The sequence below is a fragment of the Aquila chrysaetos genome, chromosome 3 (genome assembly GCF_900496995.4).
Source record: "Aquila chrysaetos chrysaetos chromosome 3, bAquChr1.4, whole genome shotgun sequence".
NCBI classification, from domain to species: domain Eukaryota; kingdom Metazoa; phylum Chordata; class Aves; order Accipitriformes; family Accipitridae; genus Aquila; species Aquila chrysaetos.
The window spans coordinates 24,070,029-24,087,897 of NC_044006.1; the positions used below are offsets into that span (position 1 = coordinate 24,070,029).

Genomic DNA, 17,869 nt, shown 5'->3' on the forward strand with positions numbered 1-17,869 from the left:
AAACAAAACACTGAAGTGGAATAAATGGCACTTAACTTCGTATTCTCTTCCAGGATAACATCGAACAGAACTGTGGGTTTTATGGCTGTTGGCCTTGGGATATTGTATTCTGTCTAAACTATGCCTATTCCTTATGTTTGAAGCATGAATTTAATACGCTGCTTTTGTCTTAAAGACAACAGAATCACATAGCCAAATGCAATTTGAGCTTGAAATTCTCTTGTGCCTCCAGAGTTCCAGAATCCTTAGTCTGGTAACTTACTATCCTGCAGTGTAAACAAGGTCTAAACTGCCTAGACACTGAAATACTGAACCTTGGAATACTGAAATCTTTCTTCCTCTGCCGAAGAGGTGGCAGTGGAGTCACGAGATGTTGTCTCTTAGTTACTGAAACTATCTAAGCTGGGCAAGCAGTACACTTTTTCAAAGATTTAATTAAAAAAAAAAATCAATTTAAAAATCATTTTATACTTGGGGACTATTTAGCATTATCAAATGCTGCTCTGGCAGTACTCTTGCCAGGGAGAGCAGCTGCTGACATGAAAGGATTGGTTTCCTTAAAATTGTGGCACTTCAGAAGGTTGTTTGAAAGGCAAAGTACAGTAAAAAGGTGTCACTTTCAAGTAAATTCAGATGTTAGATGGTTAAAACAATTTTAATGTAATTTCATACTCGTGGCTAAAGTATAATGCCTTAACAAAAGGGTGGTGGCAGTTCTGGGCATCTGCAGTTCCCCTCTGTGAGAGAAGCCTGGCCTGTGGTTGGTGTGGGGGTGTTTTGGTTTGATATTTGTGGGTGTTTGGTTTGTTTTTGGTTTTTTTTCTTTTTTAAACAGTACTGGTAGAAGGAAACAGACCCAGTATAGGGGCACCAAAGCATTATATCATGTTCTTTCACTAGTTCAAGACACTGCAAGTAGGATTTGAACAGTTCCTGGCAGATAGTTGTATTTATTGTTTTCTGTTAGACAAAGGACTGTTCCAATGCTGAGCTTGAATTAACCCTCATCCTCAGTGATATATTGTCTGCCTGCCTCATCTTGAAGTTGAGATATATGGCACTTCCCAGAGCTTGCACTACGTTCTACAGCAAACATCACTTTTGTGACTAATTTGGTAGCTTTCTGGAACATGCTCAGCAACCTGCTCGAGGTACTTTTGAGGTGAATTAAGAATAGCAAATAAGTGAAGTTGAAGAGGATCACTTACACAGCAGAATATAAATACTTTCGTCTTTTAAACTACAGGTATTGTTTAACTTTCAGTTCTCGGAATGGTTGATTATTGCATACAGGACTCCTTGCATTTTTACCTTCTGCCCATTTTAGGAGTGTTACCTTGCTACTGTTCTTAAAATTTTGGGTAATTTCTTCAAGCCCTGTTTACTTAGGGTGAAGACTGGAATGTTCTTCCAATACTGCAGCTCAGTTGTTGATGGTTTAGCATGCCTGAAGTATCAGGGAATGCCCTTAAAGATTGGAGGGAACTGTTCTTCTTTTAACTATTTTTATTTTATTTAGATTTCTAGTTGAGGGTATGAAGGGTACTGATGAGAGAAGGGCATTCCATCCCTGTGTATACCTGTTCACCTAAACTTGTGTAATGCGTGGATACAATAATACTGCCTTTATGTTTAATTCAACAGAACTGACAGTCTCTAAAAGCATGTTGGCTTTTTTTCTTACTGCAGGCAGATCCACGGTTTGTATGGAACGGACATCTTCTTAGAGAATTTGCTGCTCAACCAGAGGTAAACACTTTGTAATGATTATATTAATAGAGGATGAATGTACTTTTACTATAAGTATACAACAGTTTCCTGTAATTCTGTCTCTTGTTTCAGACAGCCAAAATCTAGTATAATGTGGCTGTTCATCTTCTAGTTTAGCACAGTGACAGTATTCTGCTTTCAAACTCCCAATTTTATGTCAATGTCCTCAATAGTACATGTAGTAAAGCTGACTTTTGGAAGTGCCTGCATTTGAAGATACTGTGCTGAGATCATGCTTGTATAAACCAAAGGGGAAGTTACACTGCACAGCGTATGCTTCTGTAGCTTTTTGAAGTTTAGCTGCTTACTTATCTTTAGGTATAGGCAAGGTTTGGCTCATCACTTTTTTCCTAAGACTGGCTAGCAACTTTCTCCACAAGTGCAGTTTAAATTCCATTTGCCTCGTGAGTAGGTCATAAAGCTGATAATTAAGAGTAAGACTAATGGTTAGACCCTTTCAGTTTATTTCAGATGAAGACTAGCACAGTGTAACCTTTGAATTTACTTAGTCCAGCAACTACAGGTGCGTGACCATGAGCCACAACTGCAGTACCTCAATGGCCAGACTGATCTAAGCTCCTTCCTACTAGAGACTTCAGATGTGTGTTAAACTTCTTGAATTGTCTGTGCTACCACAACCTTTTCTCTCTATCAGTACTTCTCATTTATCGAAGTGAATGACATGCTGCTTCTATTTCTGTCTCGGTAACCTGTGGAGATGTGCTTTTACGTTAGACAGCACTGTTCCAAAAGGCTGGATTGTGCAGTGCTTCTGGAATGTGAAGATAACGGCTTATAAGGCAAAGGGCTGTTGTGCATATTCTGGAGGCATATGACTGGGTATATAGTTTGCGTAGTGCTATGCAATCAAAGCTTGGGAGATGAGAGAGAAGCTGTGGTGGGAGCAACAAAAATCCCAGTGTCACTGGTTAGTGAAAGCAGATGTAGGAGGCAAAACAGAGAAGCTGAAAAGGGAGATAACCGATGTGTGAGGGGAAGTGTGACCTAGTATTGACTACAGGTGACTTGCTGTAGTAACAGTTTTAGGTAATGAGATGTGTTATTTCTGACTTCCAGTATTGGAAAATCTTAATTTTATATTTTCTTGAAAGACCAAAGGTATTCAGGAGTGGCAGGGTGAGAAAAACCCTGGAACAAGCATTTTGAGTATTAATTACACAGAAGTATCCCTTACTGAAGCCCTGTGTTGTTAACTACCATCTCTGCTTACATCCTACTGTGGAGGTACAGCAAATACCATATCAAAAGGTTTTCAGTGTGTACTGCTTTATATCTGGCATGTTTGTAGAAGAGTAAATGTCATGTATAGGACATCAAAGCAGCTTGTTTTTTGTCAAGGTCACTTAATTAGGATTAGATAGACTTTCACTTTTTCACTGCTGCTAATAAGGGTTACAGATGTTGCTGTTTTCCTTGAACTTTTTTCTCAGAAAGAATTACTGCACCCTGAACAAAAAGTAAAGGATAAAAAGTATATAAAACTATCAAAAAAACTCCTAGACAAAGCATAGTCACCCACATACCTCTTTTGGCTGCTGGTGCTTAATATTTTTAACGTGTGGTGTGTGTCTGTTTCAGATCCATAGGTTTGCTACGCCGGTGATGCATGGATGTATCCTTCTACGTTGTAAATAAAGCTCAGTGCTGAATATGGTAGTCTAATAGCAAAATGGCTGCTGAGGAAGCTGCTCTATTGGCTGTGTTGGCAACTGTAACATAGAACGCAATGTCAGAATTAAGGTGTAGCTCTTTCAGATATGAGCATTACATATTTTTTTGACAGCTCACTCGTGTGATAACTCACTTGAATATTCTGCTCTTAAGGGTTAATGTATTTAATTTTACAGGCACGAATTGCATAACTCTTTCAATGGGATTGAAGGTTAAGATGAATATGGCAAATGCTCTTACATCAGCCTTAGTACTTTTTATCTTGCTGTAAGGATACTGTCATGTAGCATTTACTTTGAATATAAAATAATGGTGAACAGTTTTGACTTGAAGGAGTGCTTATGGATGTTCCTGTTGGTGAATAAAAGGATAAGGAGTTCTACTGAAGGCTTGTGAAATGTTTCTCCTAGCCAGCTGTTTTTCCTGCACCAATGCCTTGGGTAACAGTCTTTTTAGCAAAGCAGTTATGAGTTTATTTTTGAGAAGGGGTGTATGCTGTGAGTAAGCCTAATGCTTTCAGGAGGCAGTGTTCCTCATGCAGTGTGTGATCAACAAGAAGTCCCAGGTGCTCCTGGACTGGCAGCATGAGAAGGACTGGCAAGACTGGACAGAGCAGGACATGCTGCGTTCTCCTTAGTTCCTCTATCGCAAAGGCCCCTCAGGTGTGTGCAGGGAACAGCTTCTAGACTGCATCGGTTGTTCTGGTAGGGCTGTTAGCAGCTGGCAGATCTACAGCCCTTCTTCCCTGTGACTTCATTTAATGGAAAATGTTGTGGGAGTAGGTGGAGAGGCAAGGAAAGATAGCAAAAGGGAACTATCAAAACAACCCAGGCCTTATCCTGCAGGTCCTGGGTGGAAGAGTCTGGGTAGATTGCAATTAGCAATTGGCAGACTGCAATTAACACCTTCCTCTGTCCTATTTTCACTTTATAAATAATTAGCATAAATAATGTATGTTTTACTATAATTCTAATACTAACTAAACACCTTAGAGAACCCAGGAATTCAAAGAAACTAGGTTTTTAGTGATGAAAATACTAGGAAGAGCCCTAAGCAGACTGTTCCAGGGCTGCTAACAGTTATTTCAATAAAATAAAAGATTCTTTTTTTCCCCCCATATAAACCTAAATAGATTTTGTTCAGCTATCTGGACTGGGATTCTAGTCTTGCAGTGATGAGAAATAATGGACTGACTTGGGTAATCAAGACTGACCACCTAAAGCCTAAAGTAGATTTAATATTTCCCTTGCTGTTCCAAAAAGCCCCTTCTAAAGAACAATTGTTGTGTTTTCCTTTTTTGTGTGAGTGGAAGTAGCCAGTAGCAAGCTGCCATTCAAGTTAGGACAGAGACTGCAGACAGAAAATGGGCTGACTATTGCTAAGCAGCTAAGTTCAGAGGTAACCTTTCTTGCAGGAAACTGTTGGCTGTACAAGTGTTGAATTAAAGGGTGTAGGACCTGGCAGTAATTTTCCAGGAAAGCAGAGGAATCGGTCTTTTTCAGTCTAAGTTATGAATTGTGAGAACATTCTGGACTAGATAGGGCCAATTTGTATCATTTTTTTAATTCTTTACAAACAGTATTAGCACAACTGCCCACATAACTCAAGATGTTCCATATATGTAGTCAGTGTGCTCTTTAACATAGTGTAGGTGCTCACATATGACACAGCTGCTTTATGTCCTATTTGATTCATAAATGCAGAATCTAGATTTCACTGTAAAATGTGCTATTTTAAAAAATAAAATGTCTTGTTTACTTTACCAACCTTAAGACAAAGTGTCTAGATTCCTCAAAGAATAGAAGACTGTAGTATGCTAATAGTGCAGCTTGCAAAAATTGACAATTTTGATCTTTTGCTTGCTTTAAAGTTGTAGGTTTCTATTTTTAGGAACAAAGGAAGAAAGCCTGTGAATCTGCCTGGAGAAATTATTCACGATGAATGCTGGTCTCTACTAGACTTGATAGTTTACTGTAGTCCCAAATAAAGACAATTATAAACAGCACAGAACAATACTCTAAAACTGAAACTAGTTGTCAATGGCCCGTGTTTGTTGATTAGTCCCAGATTATGGTATATCTGCCACTTTGGGTATTTAGCCTGAGCAGGAAATCATGCTTGTGTAAAAAGCTCGCACTGGAGACTTGGTACATGTTCATTCTTTTTCTTCACATGGATTTGAAAGCCAGTCTACATTACTGCTAGTTCTGGCATCTGTAAATGTGATGTATGTTGCACTTACAGGTGCAAGGTATAACAGCCCAACTTAGTCATTCTTCTAAAAGCCTAGAAAAGAGTTTTGAAGTGGTATTTTCTGTTAAAAGCAATAGGGGCAAGAAACTGTTAAGATAGCTTAATAAAATTATGGATGAGATCGATGTAGCACTGAATAGAACCTCAGAGGTCAGTCCTTTTAGTGACCATAGGACCATAAGATCAGATTAATCTTTTTAAATCCCGTTTTTTCAAAATCATAGCAGTTTTAATATGTGATCATCAATGATATCACCTATAGCCTGTCTTTTTGTGATGTGCATACTGATCCTAATATTAAGTTACTCACTCAAGTTTAATGTTCAACTGCTGCTGGTGTGAGATGTTTACAGATTTCTTTGAATATGGGTACTTGGTTCCTTGATGTTTCCTACCTCTTGATATATAAAAATATCCTAATGAAATTTTGGTTTTTTTCCTTAATGTTAGTCATTAGTTATTACTATGCATTCTTGTTCTATAAATGGCAAGTGTTTTGACTGGCTGCTTGTTTCCAGAAGAAGCTGTTTCAGGGCTGGTGTACGCTATTATGTAAGAGGTAAAATAGCAAATTGATTTATTTTAAAAATAATGTGAATTCCATCTATACATGTGACTTACCTTTAAGAATAATTGCTGTATAATGACTTGCACAAAAAATGCTTGTAATAGAGCAAGGACCTTGTGAGACAAACTAAAGAAAATCAAAGAAAATACTAGGAACCTGTATGATGAATGGAAGCATGTTCTGGTATTTGTTAAAACTGACTCTTCTTTATTCCTCCTAGAGATAACTGCAAAAGTTTTTTTATAGTGGTTTTTTAACACTTTACTGGTTTTATTGGAGTTAAATGCAAGTGTGCTAGCCCTTTTGGCCTAGCAGTAAATGCAACTGCGAGTATCATTGGTGCTGGCAGAGGAGCCCTGAATAGTGGTGCTCTCTAATTGTTTCAAGTTAAAAAGTGAACAAGGAAATGGATTTAAATTACCTTCTCTGTTCTTAGTCCCAACATACATGCTTTTGAAGCAATTGGTCTGTTTCTGCAGTACCATTGCTATTGAATTGTGAATATTTTGGTGTCAAAGCACTCGTGTTTTATTTTGTATTAAACCCCTCAATTTCTAGGGCTAGAAATACCAAAATGTGTTAAGCACAACTGTACTTCTTCAAGCTAAATTTCGTACAGATTGTGTTAAACTTTTTTGCCAAAGGTGTGTTTAATTTACCATCTTGAGGTGGCTCAGTGGTATTTTCATGCTTTCTGTGAGCGCTTAGAAGGCATGGGTAGGAAGCCTTTTGCTGATATACTGTCACTGCTCTGCAGCCAGTCTGAGCTGGTTAATGTGGTCTTTTTCCTATATAGGCATTGATTCAGAAGGACATGCTGCGAACTTTGTTGAAACGGAACAAATTGTGCATTACAAGGGGAGCAAGGCGTCGTTTGTTCAGGTAAAGTCAGTGTAAGGAACTGCTCACTGGCTTAAGATGTAGACATAGATAGCTCTGTGTTTCTAAACATAGATTGTATATAAGATGTGCATGCACACAAATAAACAAACCAAACCAGTCTGTTTTATTTTTAAATGGCAAGTGAGTTTGTAAGTTTTGTTGTTTAAAACTATTTCTGTTCTTTTGTAGACCCGTGGATCAATTCCTTTTTTCTGGTCTCAAAGACCAAACCTCAAGTATAAACCAAAGCCACAGATCAGCAAGTCAGTAAATCATGTATGTGAGTGTTTGTTGTGTCTTGGGGTTTTAATATATTTCTGGGCTCATGTTTGTGTGATAGGGTAACAAACTGTAATCAGAAGAATAAAAATCAGCAATACTGGATTGAGCTTTGTTTTTAAAAAGTAGTAGCAAGAAGCCTCGTACTCCTTAGGATGAGTTCAGAGCCTGAAAAAAATCCAGACATCAATGGGGGTAATTTCTCTTTGATTCTTGTTTGCAGCGGTTTTAGTAGCTGTACCATACTCGTTATCTGTGGCATGTTTAATAAGGAGAGCTGAATGGACTGGGGGGTTGAAAGTAGAAATGTATTGACACAATAGAGAACATCAAATACTTTTCTTAGTTATAAAACTATCTGTGCAGTATCATCAAAATGATGATTATAGAGATTTCTTGTAAATCACAGATCTCAATAGGAGTGTACATCTGTCAACACATTTCCTTTCTATTCTAGATGGATGGCTTCCAAAGACATTTTGACTCGCAAATAATTAGCTATGGAAAGCAAATGATTGTCAACTTGGTATGCTTTCACTTTTTTCTTCCTGAAAAAGCTGCTGTTCTTTTAAGCAGGCTTTTGAGTAATACTGTCTCTTTTTTTAAAATTTTTTTTTTTATTCTGTCTCCCAGGTTAACCAAAAAGGTTCAGAGAAGCCTCTTGAGCAAACATTTGCAAAAATGGTAAACAGCATGGCAAATGGAATGGTCAGGTACATGTGAAGTGAAATGATACATCCTGTGTTGAAAGTTGAGCATTGCCTCAGACCCACAGATTCATCAGTTCTTTGGGGGCCTTTACCAACTGTCTGATTTGTTTTGAGTTTTATTTTTATGAAGTAACTTGCATATGACCAATGCCCCTACCTCAGAGCTCATATTTTAAGCAGAAATGAGACCGTGAAGTGTGTGAGACAGAGAAAAGACAGATAGAATAAAGGGAGCTCAGAGGCAATGGTAATGTCAGTATTGGAGTAACAGTATGCTATGAGAACTGTGGAGATCTCCTGCATTTTAGGAAAAAGAAATGCTCTGTAGAACTAGCTTCTGGCCAAAGGGCTTGGTTACATTACTAAGTAAGGGAGTGCTGAGTGTGAGCAAAGCAGTGATGAGGTAAAGGAGGAAACAGTAAGGGGAACATGTAATTTAAATGCCTGGACCTCAGTGTAACAATGGGCCAAGAGAGCGGAGAATGCACTTTTAATCGTAAGAGAAATTCCATCTCTTTGTGGGAATCTTGAGCACAGTATACAATTTTACAACCTGCTTGTGCTTGTTTTCACTAACTTCTAGGGGGAGGGCTAGCATCCAACTCCTGCAGATACCTACCTCTACCTTTTCCTTGAAATTGCTGTATAGTGTTCTTGTCACTCATGTATGTCAAAGGACAAAATCCTTCCTCTAAGCAAAAAGGCATCCTGTTTTAATAAGGATTCACTTCCGTCAGCATAATTATGGAATTGCAGAGTATAATCAAAATGCCCTTATGAATCCTGACATACTTTGAATTTTTTCCAAGCTGTTTTCTGCTTGTAAGATGCCCTGCTGCTGCCTTCACCAGGGTAGTTTCAGATGTGTCTCTCACTTCTGTGTGCTTCTTTTACTACCCTCAGGGGTGTGTTTGTGTTATTGGTGTGTAGGTGTGGATTTTTCTTTTGGTTTTATTAAAAAAGACCACTTCTAAGGTGAGCTCTTTCCTCACTCTCACACCTAGGCTGGTATTGATACCTTAGCTGTACAAAGCTTGTGGAATTCCATACATCTTTGCTATAAAACCATTTGATGGAAACCAAGATGTAAAATTCTGTCAGGGTGTGTTTCAGTGATGCTTGTTCTGTTTGTTAAAAAGTGGTATTTGTCAGCCCCATCTTCTTAATGCTGCCAAAATCCTTTTTCTTTGTTAATCAGTTTTGATGGTGTTTACCTGCCAGACTGAGACTTGAGTCTTCAGAGTATATATACCATCTTTCTTCATGCAAGTAGTCTTGAAAACTTGGCAAATAATAACATTTGTATTATGAATACTTGAGGGGAGGAATGTACTGCCCTGTAATTCCCAGCAAACATATATATAAACACATTGAATCAAACACCACTCATCTAGAGCACTTTTTGCCAGAAGTGAATTGGCTGTTAAAATCTTGTTCCAAGTCAGTAGCTCTGTAATTTTCTTATGACAGAGTAGGTTAGCTGTTTAAACAGAACCTGACTCAGGTTTCTAGAGAGCTGTCAAGGGAATTATGCTGTATGCCAGCAAAGAATGTTGCATTTCAACACCTGTGTCTATTTCAAAGTGAACTGAAGTTCCCAATGCAGTTGCTTGGAAGAGAGGAGGGCAAAAGAATCCGGGGGGGGGGGGGGGGGTGAAACCAGATCCCTTCTGTACTTTCTGGAGGAAAAATACTAGCTGGAACGTAGAATGAGTAACTTGGAACTGAATGTGTGCTTCCCCAGACTGGTGGCATCTTGTAAAGAAATGTAAATGCTGTCACCGTGCATGCTAAGGGTGCAGCCTTGGGAAGATTACAGAGCACTGACAAAATCAAAAGGTATTTGCTGGAAGCCATCTCTAAAGAAAACCAAATCCTCTGTCACTACCTGTTTTATAGATCAGCCCTTCCCTGTGGGGTTTTGAGACCTTTACTGTGGTATGTATGTAATCTGAAAAGATGCTTCTCTCTCTTAACAGATATGTAGCATTTGACTTCCATAAAGAGTGCAGTCGGATGAGGTGGGATCGACTTCAGATTTTGATGGATCAACTAGCAGAACAGCAAGATGAGTTTAGGTAAGGCTCTGCGGTTCTACTTTGCACTGTTAAAATGAGATCACTTTCTCATAGTTTCTATTGTCTTGAGTTAGGCACAGTAAAACAGAGCTGTAACCTTCTATAAAGAAGATGCATTCCTATGCATTAGTGTTTCCATATCTCTGATCTCTTGCTGATACTATGTGCAAGCTTAGAGACCTGGTGGTGGATAAGATGTAGAGCCCTTTTCATGTCCCAGTAAAATGGTTCTGAGAATCGTAGTAACCCTGTGTTGTGACTCAAGCTGCTTTTGTACCTTGGGTAAAGTTTAGACAAAGAAATAAGTGTGCATACAACCGAAGTTATTTAAAGAGAAAAGTCTCCTTAGGTGATATTTTTTTCATCCAGTAGTAATTTCACGTGGTGTTGACAGCAAACTGTTCTGCTACATAGCATCAAATACTTAGTGCTCCTTCCACAGGCACCTGCTGTCTTTTTAAAAGTGTTTTCTCTAATACACATTGCTTGTGGCACCAAACTTTGGCACTGACTAACATAAGTAACCTTGCTAACATAAGTAACCCATAAAGAAACAAATTCTCATTTTGTTTAGTCATAAAAAGGTAGACTAAATGTCCAAATCAACTTAAATTTTTGTTTAGTCCCAGAAGTGTGTGGTTTTACGCACTTCTTGGTCTTTGCTACTTGTAGACATGTAGATTGTTAGGGAAACTGTTTACTTTGTTCTGCTTTTCCGATTGCTTCCTTCCTGTTCCTAAAGTCTTGTGCCTAAAGCACAAAGTAGATCAGCTAAAACAGTACAAAACTGGTAGTGGTATATTCTATCTTTAAAAAAAAAAAAAAAAAAACAAAAAAAACACCAACCCAAAAAACAAATGAGGTAAGCTGCGGACTAGAACAGGAGTCTCATGAATGAAATCTCTTGCCTGGAATGAAGGCTATGGGAGTAGTATAAATTAATGAGATGATAGTGAATGTTGTCTGCCCACCACCACCAAAAAAAAAAAAGCCTAAAAAAACCACATGAAGAGCTGAAGAATAACTTGGCTTTGAGCACTTCAAAGGAGAAATAAGCATGTAGGTTTACTATACAGCAAGAATCCTTTATTCTTAGAACAAATACTGAATCCTGTGACTTGTTTACTGTCGCCTGCCATTGGAGGCTTACAAAAGAACCAGCTTTCTTTGAAATGAAGACAGACAAAAAAAAGGCTATGTGTCTCTAAAACAAGATAAAAAAATTAAGGCTCTTCCTCAAGATTAGGTTGGCTCTACCTTGCCTTGTTTTGTTTCATCTAGGGTGACTATTGCTTAAATAGGAACGGAAAAGTCTGAGTTCTGATATTCTTAGAAAATAGTTCTGTAACCCTGAGGGAGGTAAACAATTATATGGAGGTAAACAACTCTATTTTCTGCAGGTTAAATCCAGTTGTGAAAGACCTGTCAGAAAGGAGAGCTGGCTTGTTGGGTTTGGGGAGGGTGCTGGGTTGGGGGGGGGGGGTTGTTTGTTTGTTTTTAATTTTTTTAGAGCAATTATAGGAGATGCAGCACTTAAACTAACTTATTAACCAGAAATGTCTACTCTTCAACTACACTAATTATCCTAATATCTGTTCTAGGCAAAGCTTGGGGAGGAGAAAGGGGAAAATGAAGATTTCATAGGTGTTATTGTCTCCTTTAATCATACAACAATGTAAAACATGGTTTAACAAAACTAATTCTCCAAGAATGACAAAAATGGGTCTTGTTAACACAAGGTTGATCAAAGTAAATGCATATGCTTCTAAGGCTCTTGACTTCAGTATTGCATGACTCTTAAGACTATAAGCTTAAAATGCTGTACAGTACCAGTGGATAATATGCTTGTTCACATTCAGAGTTCATAATTACATAATGGAGTAACCGAATCTACAGAATATGATCTGTAAATCTTTAGGCAACTGGAAGTTTCATGCTGTGGCAGAAGGACAAGTGTAGTTCTGTCCTATTCACACATCCAGCTGATAACTTGATCAGCATATTTGTTTTACCAGCTCAGTTATCAGAATATTTGTATGCAATTCAGTATTTAAAATGAGCTGTTTGTTATCAATTACTAGAAACATTTGGTTTAGCTGATTAAAAAGATTGAGGTAACAGCATATGCCATTGCAAGAGGGAACATCTGGTTCCCCCAGATGTTCATGTAATGGAAGAGATGAGCAAGTGACAGTAGCAGATTTTCAGTAGTGGCCTTAAAGATCTGACTACCTTCCTCGAAGATTTGTGCCTGACAGCTTATATGACTTTTCACGCAGTGGTGACTGGATTGAACCAGGTGACCAGGTGATACACAAATCTGGTTACTTCTGCTGTTACACTCTACTAATGATCTTGGTATCTGTGGAGCTAAGACCCTCTAATAACTAAAGAACATAAAATATAAGTCGCTGATTTTGCACCAGAAGCTGCTCTTCCCAGTGGCATGTAACTCAATATTGCTGCTTTCTAAATGATAAGAGTAAATACTGCCCTGAGGTTACTAAATGTTCATATATTGATGCTATTTTTCAGCATGGGAGGGGAAGTATTCAGGGAGGCATCAAAGTTCAAAGACATGGCTAAGAAGTCTTTGTATGCTCAAGACAACTGTCTTTTGGTTGCTAGAATATTTACTTCTGAAAACATGTGGTTTATATGGACTGTTACCTATAAATACTTAGGTGGATTGTATGTGTTAGTTATTTTCTAGTTGATTCCGATGGTAAAATAGTGGCTCAGCAGGAAGGAATATTCCGCAGTAACTGCATGGACTGCCTTGATCGGACTAATGTGATTCAGAGCTTGTTAGCACGCCGATCTCTTCAAGCCCAGCTTCAGGTAAATATTTATTGTTGTTTAACAAGCTAGGATAGGAGAGAGGCTTTCTGTTTGCAATGGAAATGTAACTTTAACACTAGAATAAGAGCTTGCATACTTGAGTTACTGTACTACTTACTTGAAATGTGTTGGCCAGACTCTAGTTTAAGAAATATAGCTTTTTCTGAAAGCAAATCCTAATTTTTCTAGTGAACTACTAGTGAGCCTCAGTATGCTTTGTGTTTTAGAGGCTAGGTGTTCTGCATGTCGGACAGAGAATTGAAGAGCAAGCAGACTTTGAGAAAATCTACAAAAATGGTAGGCTGTTTATAGAGTTCAAACAATCATTTTTTTTCCAAACAGCGTACATAACTTCCTTAATCTTTCTTAATGTTTTCCTATTCACAGCATGGGCTGATAATGCTAATGCTTGTGCCAAACAATATGCTGGAACTGGTGCCTTAAAGACAGATTACACAAGGCAAGTCAGCCTTTCTTGTAAAGGCCTTGTGGGTTTTGGGGGATGTTTGGGATTTTCTTTAAGCCTTCACATCTGAGAAGGTTATTAATTTGGGGCTTAGGCCATTAATGAGTTTTGCAGTGGTTCAACTGGTAAAATGTCAGACTAAAATCTACAGAACACCATTCTTCACTGTGTTTATATGAAAGGAGAAAAGGCTATTTAGAAATAAAACCGAGGAAATGTACCTCTTCAAGGCACATTTATATTGTGGGGTGGAGAGAAGTGTAATTTTACTTTCAAGCTTTGTTACAAGTATGTGTGGTAATAATGCAGAGGCAGCAGTAGATAAATGTATTTACATGCAGGTGTTCATTAAACAAAGTACACATTCGAACAATGAAAGAACTGTAAATCTGAAATTGTCTTCCTGAATTTATAAATCTATTTTAAATATTTCTCAAAACTTCCTGTTGCAGAACTGGGAAGAGGACTCAGTGGGGCTTAATAATGGATGGCTGGAATTCATTAATACGTTACTACAAAAATAACTTTTCTGATGGATTTAGACAAGTAAGCTAAGCTTTTAACTGTGGGGAAATGTTTGATAAACATGGCTGTGCATTTTAACTCTTGGTCTCCCTTTCTCTTCCAGGATGCGATTGATCTTTTTCTTGGAAATTATTCAGTGGATGAAGTGGAACCTGCTAGTCCTCTACATGTCAAGAAAGATTGGAAGTTCTTAGCTGTGAGTATGGAGACTTTATTCATGATTGGAGAAGCACATACCACCTTTTAGTCACTTGCTTCATCTGACTAAGTAGAACATGTCTATTTAGTAATGAAGTGTCCCTATAATCTGGTTATGTTTCTATGATACCTGCTTATAGGACTAAACCCAGACTGTTCCCTTGACAGAAAATGGAGTGTCCTTGAGGTATTGAAAAAACTGCTGCTTGCTTTTTTTTTAAATCTGCTTCATCAAGTGGAGAGGGAGAAATTCTACTAGTCACCATCATGACTGTTTCCTTCTGCAGAAGAAGCTTGTGAAGATCTCTTCTCACACTTCATGCAGAAGCATAGACTGTAATGCAAAAAAAACTTTTTTTTTTTCCCCTCCCCCTTCTATTTTGTGAAATGGGATCTGGGGACACTACAGGTTTAACTAGTGGCTGGTGTATTTTTTTTTTAAAAACAAAACACCAACCTCTCAATAGATAGAAGGTGTATTTTAATTCTTAACCTAGTTATTGAACACACTTTTCCAAATTTTGGAGCTATCCAAAATTTTATTTAAGCAACTTCATTGCAAAGCAAGTAAATAGCTTTGCAGTATAGCCCATCTTAAAGGAAATTAAGGAATATATGTGCTGTTGTATCAAGTGATTGTTGTTTTTCTCTTTCCCCAGTTGCCTATTATTATGGTGGTTGCTTTCTCCATGTGCATTATTTGTTTGCTAATGGCTGGTAAGTCAATATTGAGTTTAATTTCACAAAATGAGCTTGCTTGGGTGTGGACTTTCTCTATATGGTTACCAGAAACTATTCAGTATAAAATTGCTTCTCAGTCATACTAAAAGGTATTTGAGCATGGCTCTGGAGATTGAGGCTCAGCACTAATATCATTAATGTGGAAAAACCTGAGGTACTACAGAAAACAATGTTAAACCTTTTGTAGAAGTCACTCAAGGGCCAGTTAATTGCCCCCAAATTTAGTTGCACCTGAGTAGACATCTAGCTTTATTATAGGCTGAATGAATATCTACCTAATTTGGGGCAGAAAGACAGTTCAGAAAAGTCAGATCTAGGCATAAGCCTGTTATGTTGGATGTCCCCCTAACCAAAATCTGTGGTGGGATTTGCAAAGTTTTTGGCCACCTGCTTTTGCCTTGAATTTTCTAACATTAGTGCCAATACAGTTATTGACTCTGACTTCTGTAGCTGTCTGTTCAAAGTGTTCTAAGAACTGTGTGGCCATCATAGTCTTCCTAGGTAAGAAAACAGAAAGAGAAGACCCCAGTACTCATGGAAGACTTCTAACTTCATTTGACAGCAGATCTCTGAGGGAGGGCTTGAAATATTTTGCTTTTGTACTAGAAAAACCTGTCTCTGGTAATTGGAGATAATGAATTAAAATCTGTATCTGAACCTTGACAGGTGATACATGGACAGAGACACTGGCCTATGTGCTTTTCTGGGGAAGTGCAAGCTTTGGAACTTTTGCCATCATCCTTTACAATGGCAAGGATTTTGTAGATGCACCCAAGCTGGTCCAGAAAGAGAAGATGGACTGAATTTGTGTGTGTGGAAAGCGGCTTGGTACTGAGGATTCCTCGAGCCACACCTGGAGTCTCTACTGACCTGCTTTCCACACCAAATAGTGGTCTTTTTAACATTCTTCCTTAGCGAGGGGGGGGGGGGGGAGGAGAAAATCGTGTCCTTTGGTGGTGGTAGCTTTCAACTGAGAACTGACTTGACAGTCTTAGTTGCAGTGGTCTTTGGAATATTGCATTAGTGGAGGGGGCTCCACTCTTACTGGGATAATGCAAAGATGAAAGCCAGCTTTTTTTGGTGTCTGGTGTGTTTTAGGGCATATGTGGACTGCTTAAGCTCATAGTCCACCTGGGTTGTTTCAGCTCAATTTTTGGTCTCTGGCTTGACAGGAGAGAGCTCTGATGCTGTTCATGTGTCAAAAACCCCAGGTGTTGAAGCATTGAACAGATGGCTTCATACCAATTAAAAGTCTAGTTCTAAGACTTAGAGCTGAATTACATTTGTTGTGAGAAAGTCCATGTGAAGGAGTCCGTGCGTATTTGTGTGTGGATTCTTTTCACTAAATATAAAAGATTTCTGAATCCTAATGCTCTTCTAAAATGAGCTTTTTGTCCTGTCTTGTTTATCTAGGACTGATGCAATATTCTACTAATCGTAGTTTGGGTGAAAGGACAGTGTAATTGGATGTTCCTGAAGTTGCAGATGTCTTGCACTGTTTCAATACTACCGTCTCCAGATGATGATTCATTAGTTAGCAAGTTAAAATGCAGAGTTTTCTTTCTAAAGATGTAAATGAAATCAAAGAATGTAAAAATCCTTTGCAGTGTTTATTGAACCTTCCTTATGCTAAAGGTCCAAAGTACTCTATTACTTTAGAATGGGTCACAATGTAAAAGGTGAACTTCATATTGTTTTGCTGGTTAGCTGCTTCTATTCTTGGTTATGTTGAAATAATTTATGAAAGAAGGAATGACAACCTGAGGAGAAGGTGTTTAGTCTAAACTCCATGTTTGCACTTGGGAGCAGCAGCTTGCTTTTCATGCATGATACTGTAACACACTCTTTTAAAAAAAAAAAAAAAAAAAAAAAGAGGAAAAAAAAAAGCTACAGAATAATTTGTGCTGGTTAATAATAAATGTGTGTCTTTAAAATTAGTGCTTCCAAGCTGTATAAAAATAAGTAATCCTAATCAAGGACCAATTTTAAACTATTTTGTCACTTATTTTATATGGTTTGTTCAAAACCAGACATGGAACTTGCTTAAGGCGCTGTGCATTGTTTAATATTTCCTGTAAGTACAGCTGTATATTCAGATTGTGAGTATAAAATTTAAATGGGGGGAAGGGAGGAACATGTAGAATAAATACTAGGACTAGCACAGTTGTCACTATTGAAGCTAGAACACAACACACTGATACTCCAGTGTTTCCTTGTGTTATGACTGAAAATATGTACAGATTTTTGCAACTGTTAACTGTCCATTTTAACCTTGAATGTTTCTGGAGGCCTCTCTGGGTTTTGTGTAAACATAACCTGTTCATAAGCACTAGTACTTGCAAAGTATCTATTTGCTTCTAGATGCTGTAATGGAAATACCAGTTGACGGTTAACTGGAAAATCCTCTAAAACTAAGTTTTTTAAGGTGAACTCCATTATGGGCACAAAGTACAAGACCATCATAGACCCCATCTTTGAAAATTGTGGTTTGGATGGCTTGCTGGCGGGTGGCGTTTGAAGCTCGGTTCAGTCATCTTGCAGTCTAGAACTGAATCTTTGCTTCTTGGGTGATGAACTTGTTGCAGCAAAGACCAAACTTGAATTGCTTGTAAGACCTGAAATAATGTAGGTTTTAGAAGGTGGACAGCACCTGTATTTCAGTGCTTTGCAAAGAGTCTGTATTTCTAAAATCACAACTGGTGTACTCATAAATGACAATAAAACGTTCAACTTTTCTAGATACACTGTCTGGGGTGCGTTTTGCGCTTCGGAGCGGACCGTTCCCAGTTCCTTAGCCCCCGTTTCTCCCCGGGAAGATGCTCGTTGCCTGAGAAGACCCTGCTGTTCTGTGCAGAACCGCTGCTGG

The 17,869-nt window shown here is 38.3% G+C and overlaps 1 protein-coding gene across 2 annotated transcripts in view; it reads left to right on the top strand.

Moving 5' to 3' along the window:
• SACM1L (SAC1 like phosphatidylinositide phosphatase) overlaps positions 1-17,743 on the top strand; it is a 32,234-nt gene extending 14,491 nt beyond the window's left edge. The window contains exons 6-20 of one of the 2 annotated variants that reach the window (XM_030010622.2): positions 1,690-1,749; positions 3,370-3,403; positions 6,173-6,274; positions 7,080-7,165; positions 7,355-7,441; positions 7,902-7,970; positions 8,078-8,157; positions 10,134-10,232; positions 12,935-13,073; positions 13,301-13,370; positions 13,461-13,533; positions 13,992-14,085; positions 14,168-14,260; positions 14,922-14,979; positions 15,670-17,743. In XM_030010622.2, the coding sequence (XP_029866482.1) occupies positions 1,690-1,749; positions 3,370-3,403; positions 6,173-6,274; positions 7,080-7,165; positions 7,355-7,441; positions 7,902-7,970; positions 8,078-8,157; positions 10,134-10,232; positions 12,935-13,073; positions 13,301-13,370; positions 13,461-13,533; positions 13,992-14,085; positions 14,168-14,260; positions 14,922-14,979; positions 15,670-15,806 (1,281 nt within the window). In that variant the 3' untranslated portion in view covers positions 15,807-17,743. Of the gene's footprint in view, positions 1-1,689; positions 1,750-3,369; positions 3,404-6,172; positions 6,275-7,079; positions 7,166-7,354; positions 7,442-7,901; positions 7,971-8,077; positions 8,158-10,133; positions 10,233-12,934; positions 13,074-13,300; positions 13,371-13,460; positions 13,534-13,991; positions 14,086-14,167; positions 14,261-14,430; positions 14,700-14,921; positions 14,980-15,669 lie in introns of those variants that run through there. The other variant, XM_041122091.1, reaches the window with a different exon arrangement.
• The last annotated feature ends 126 nt before the right edge of the window (positions 17,744-17,869 follow it).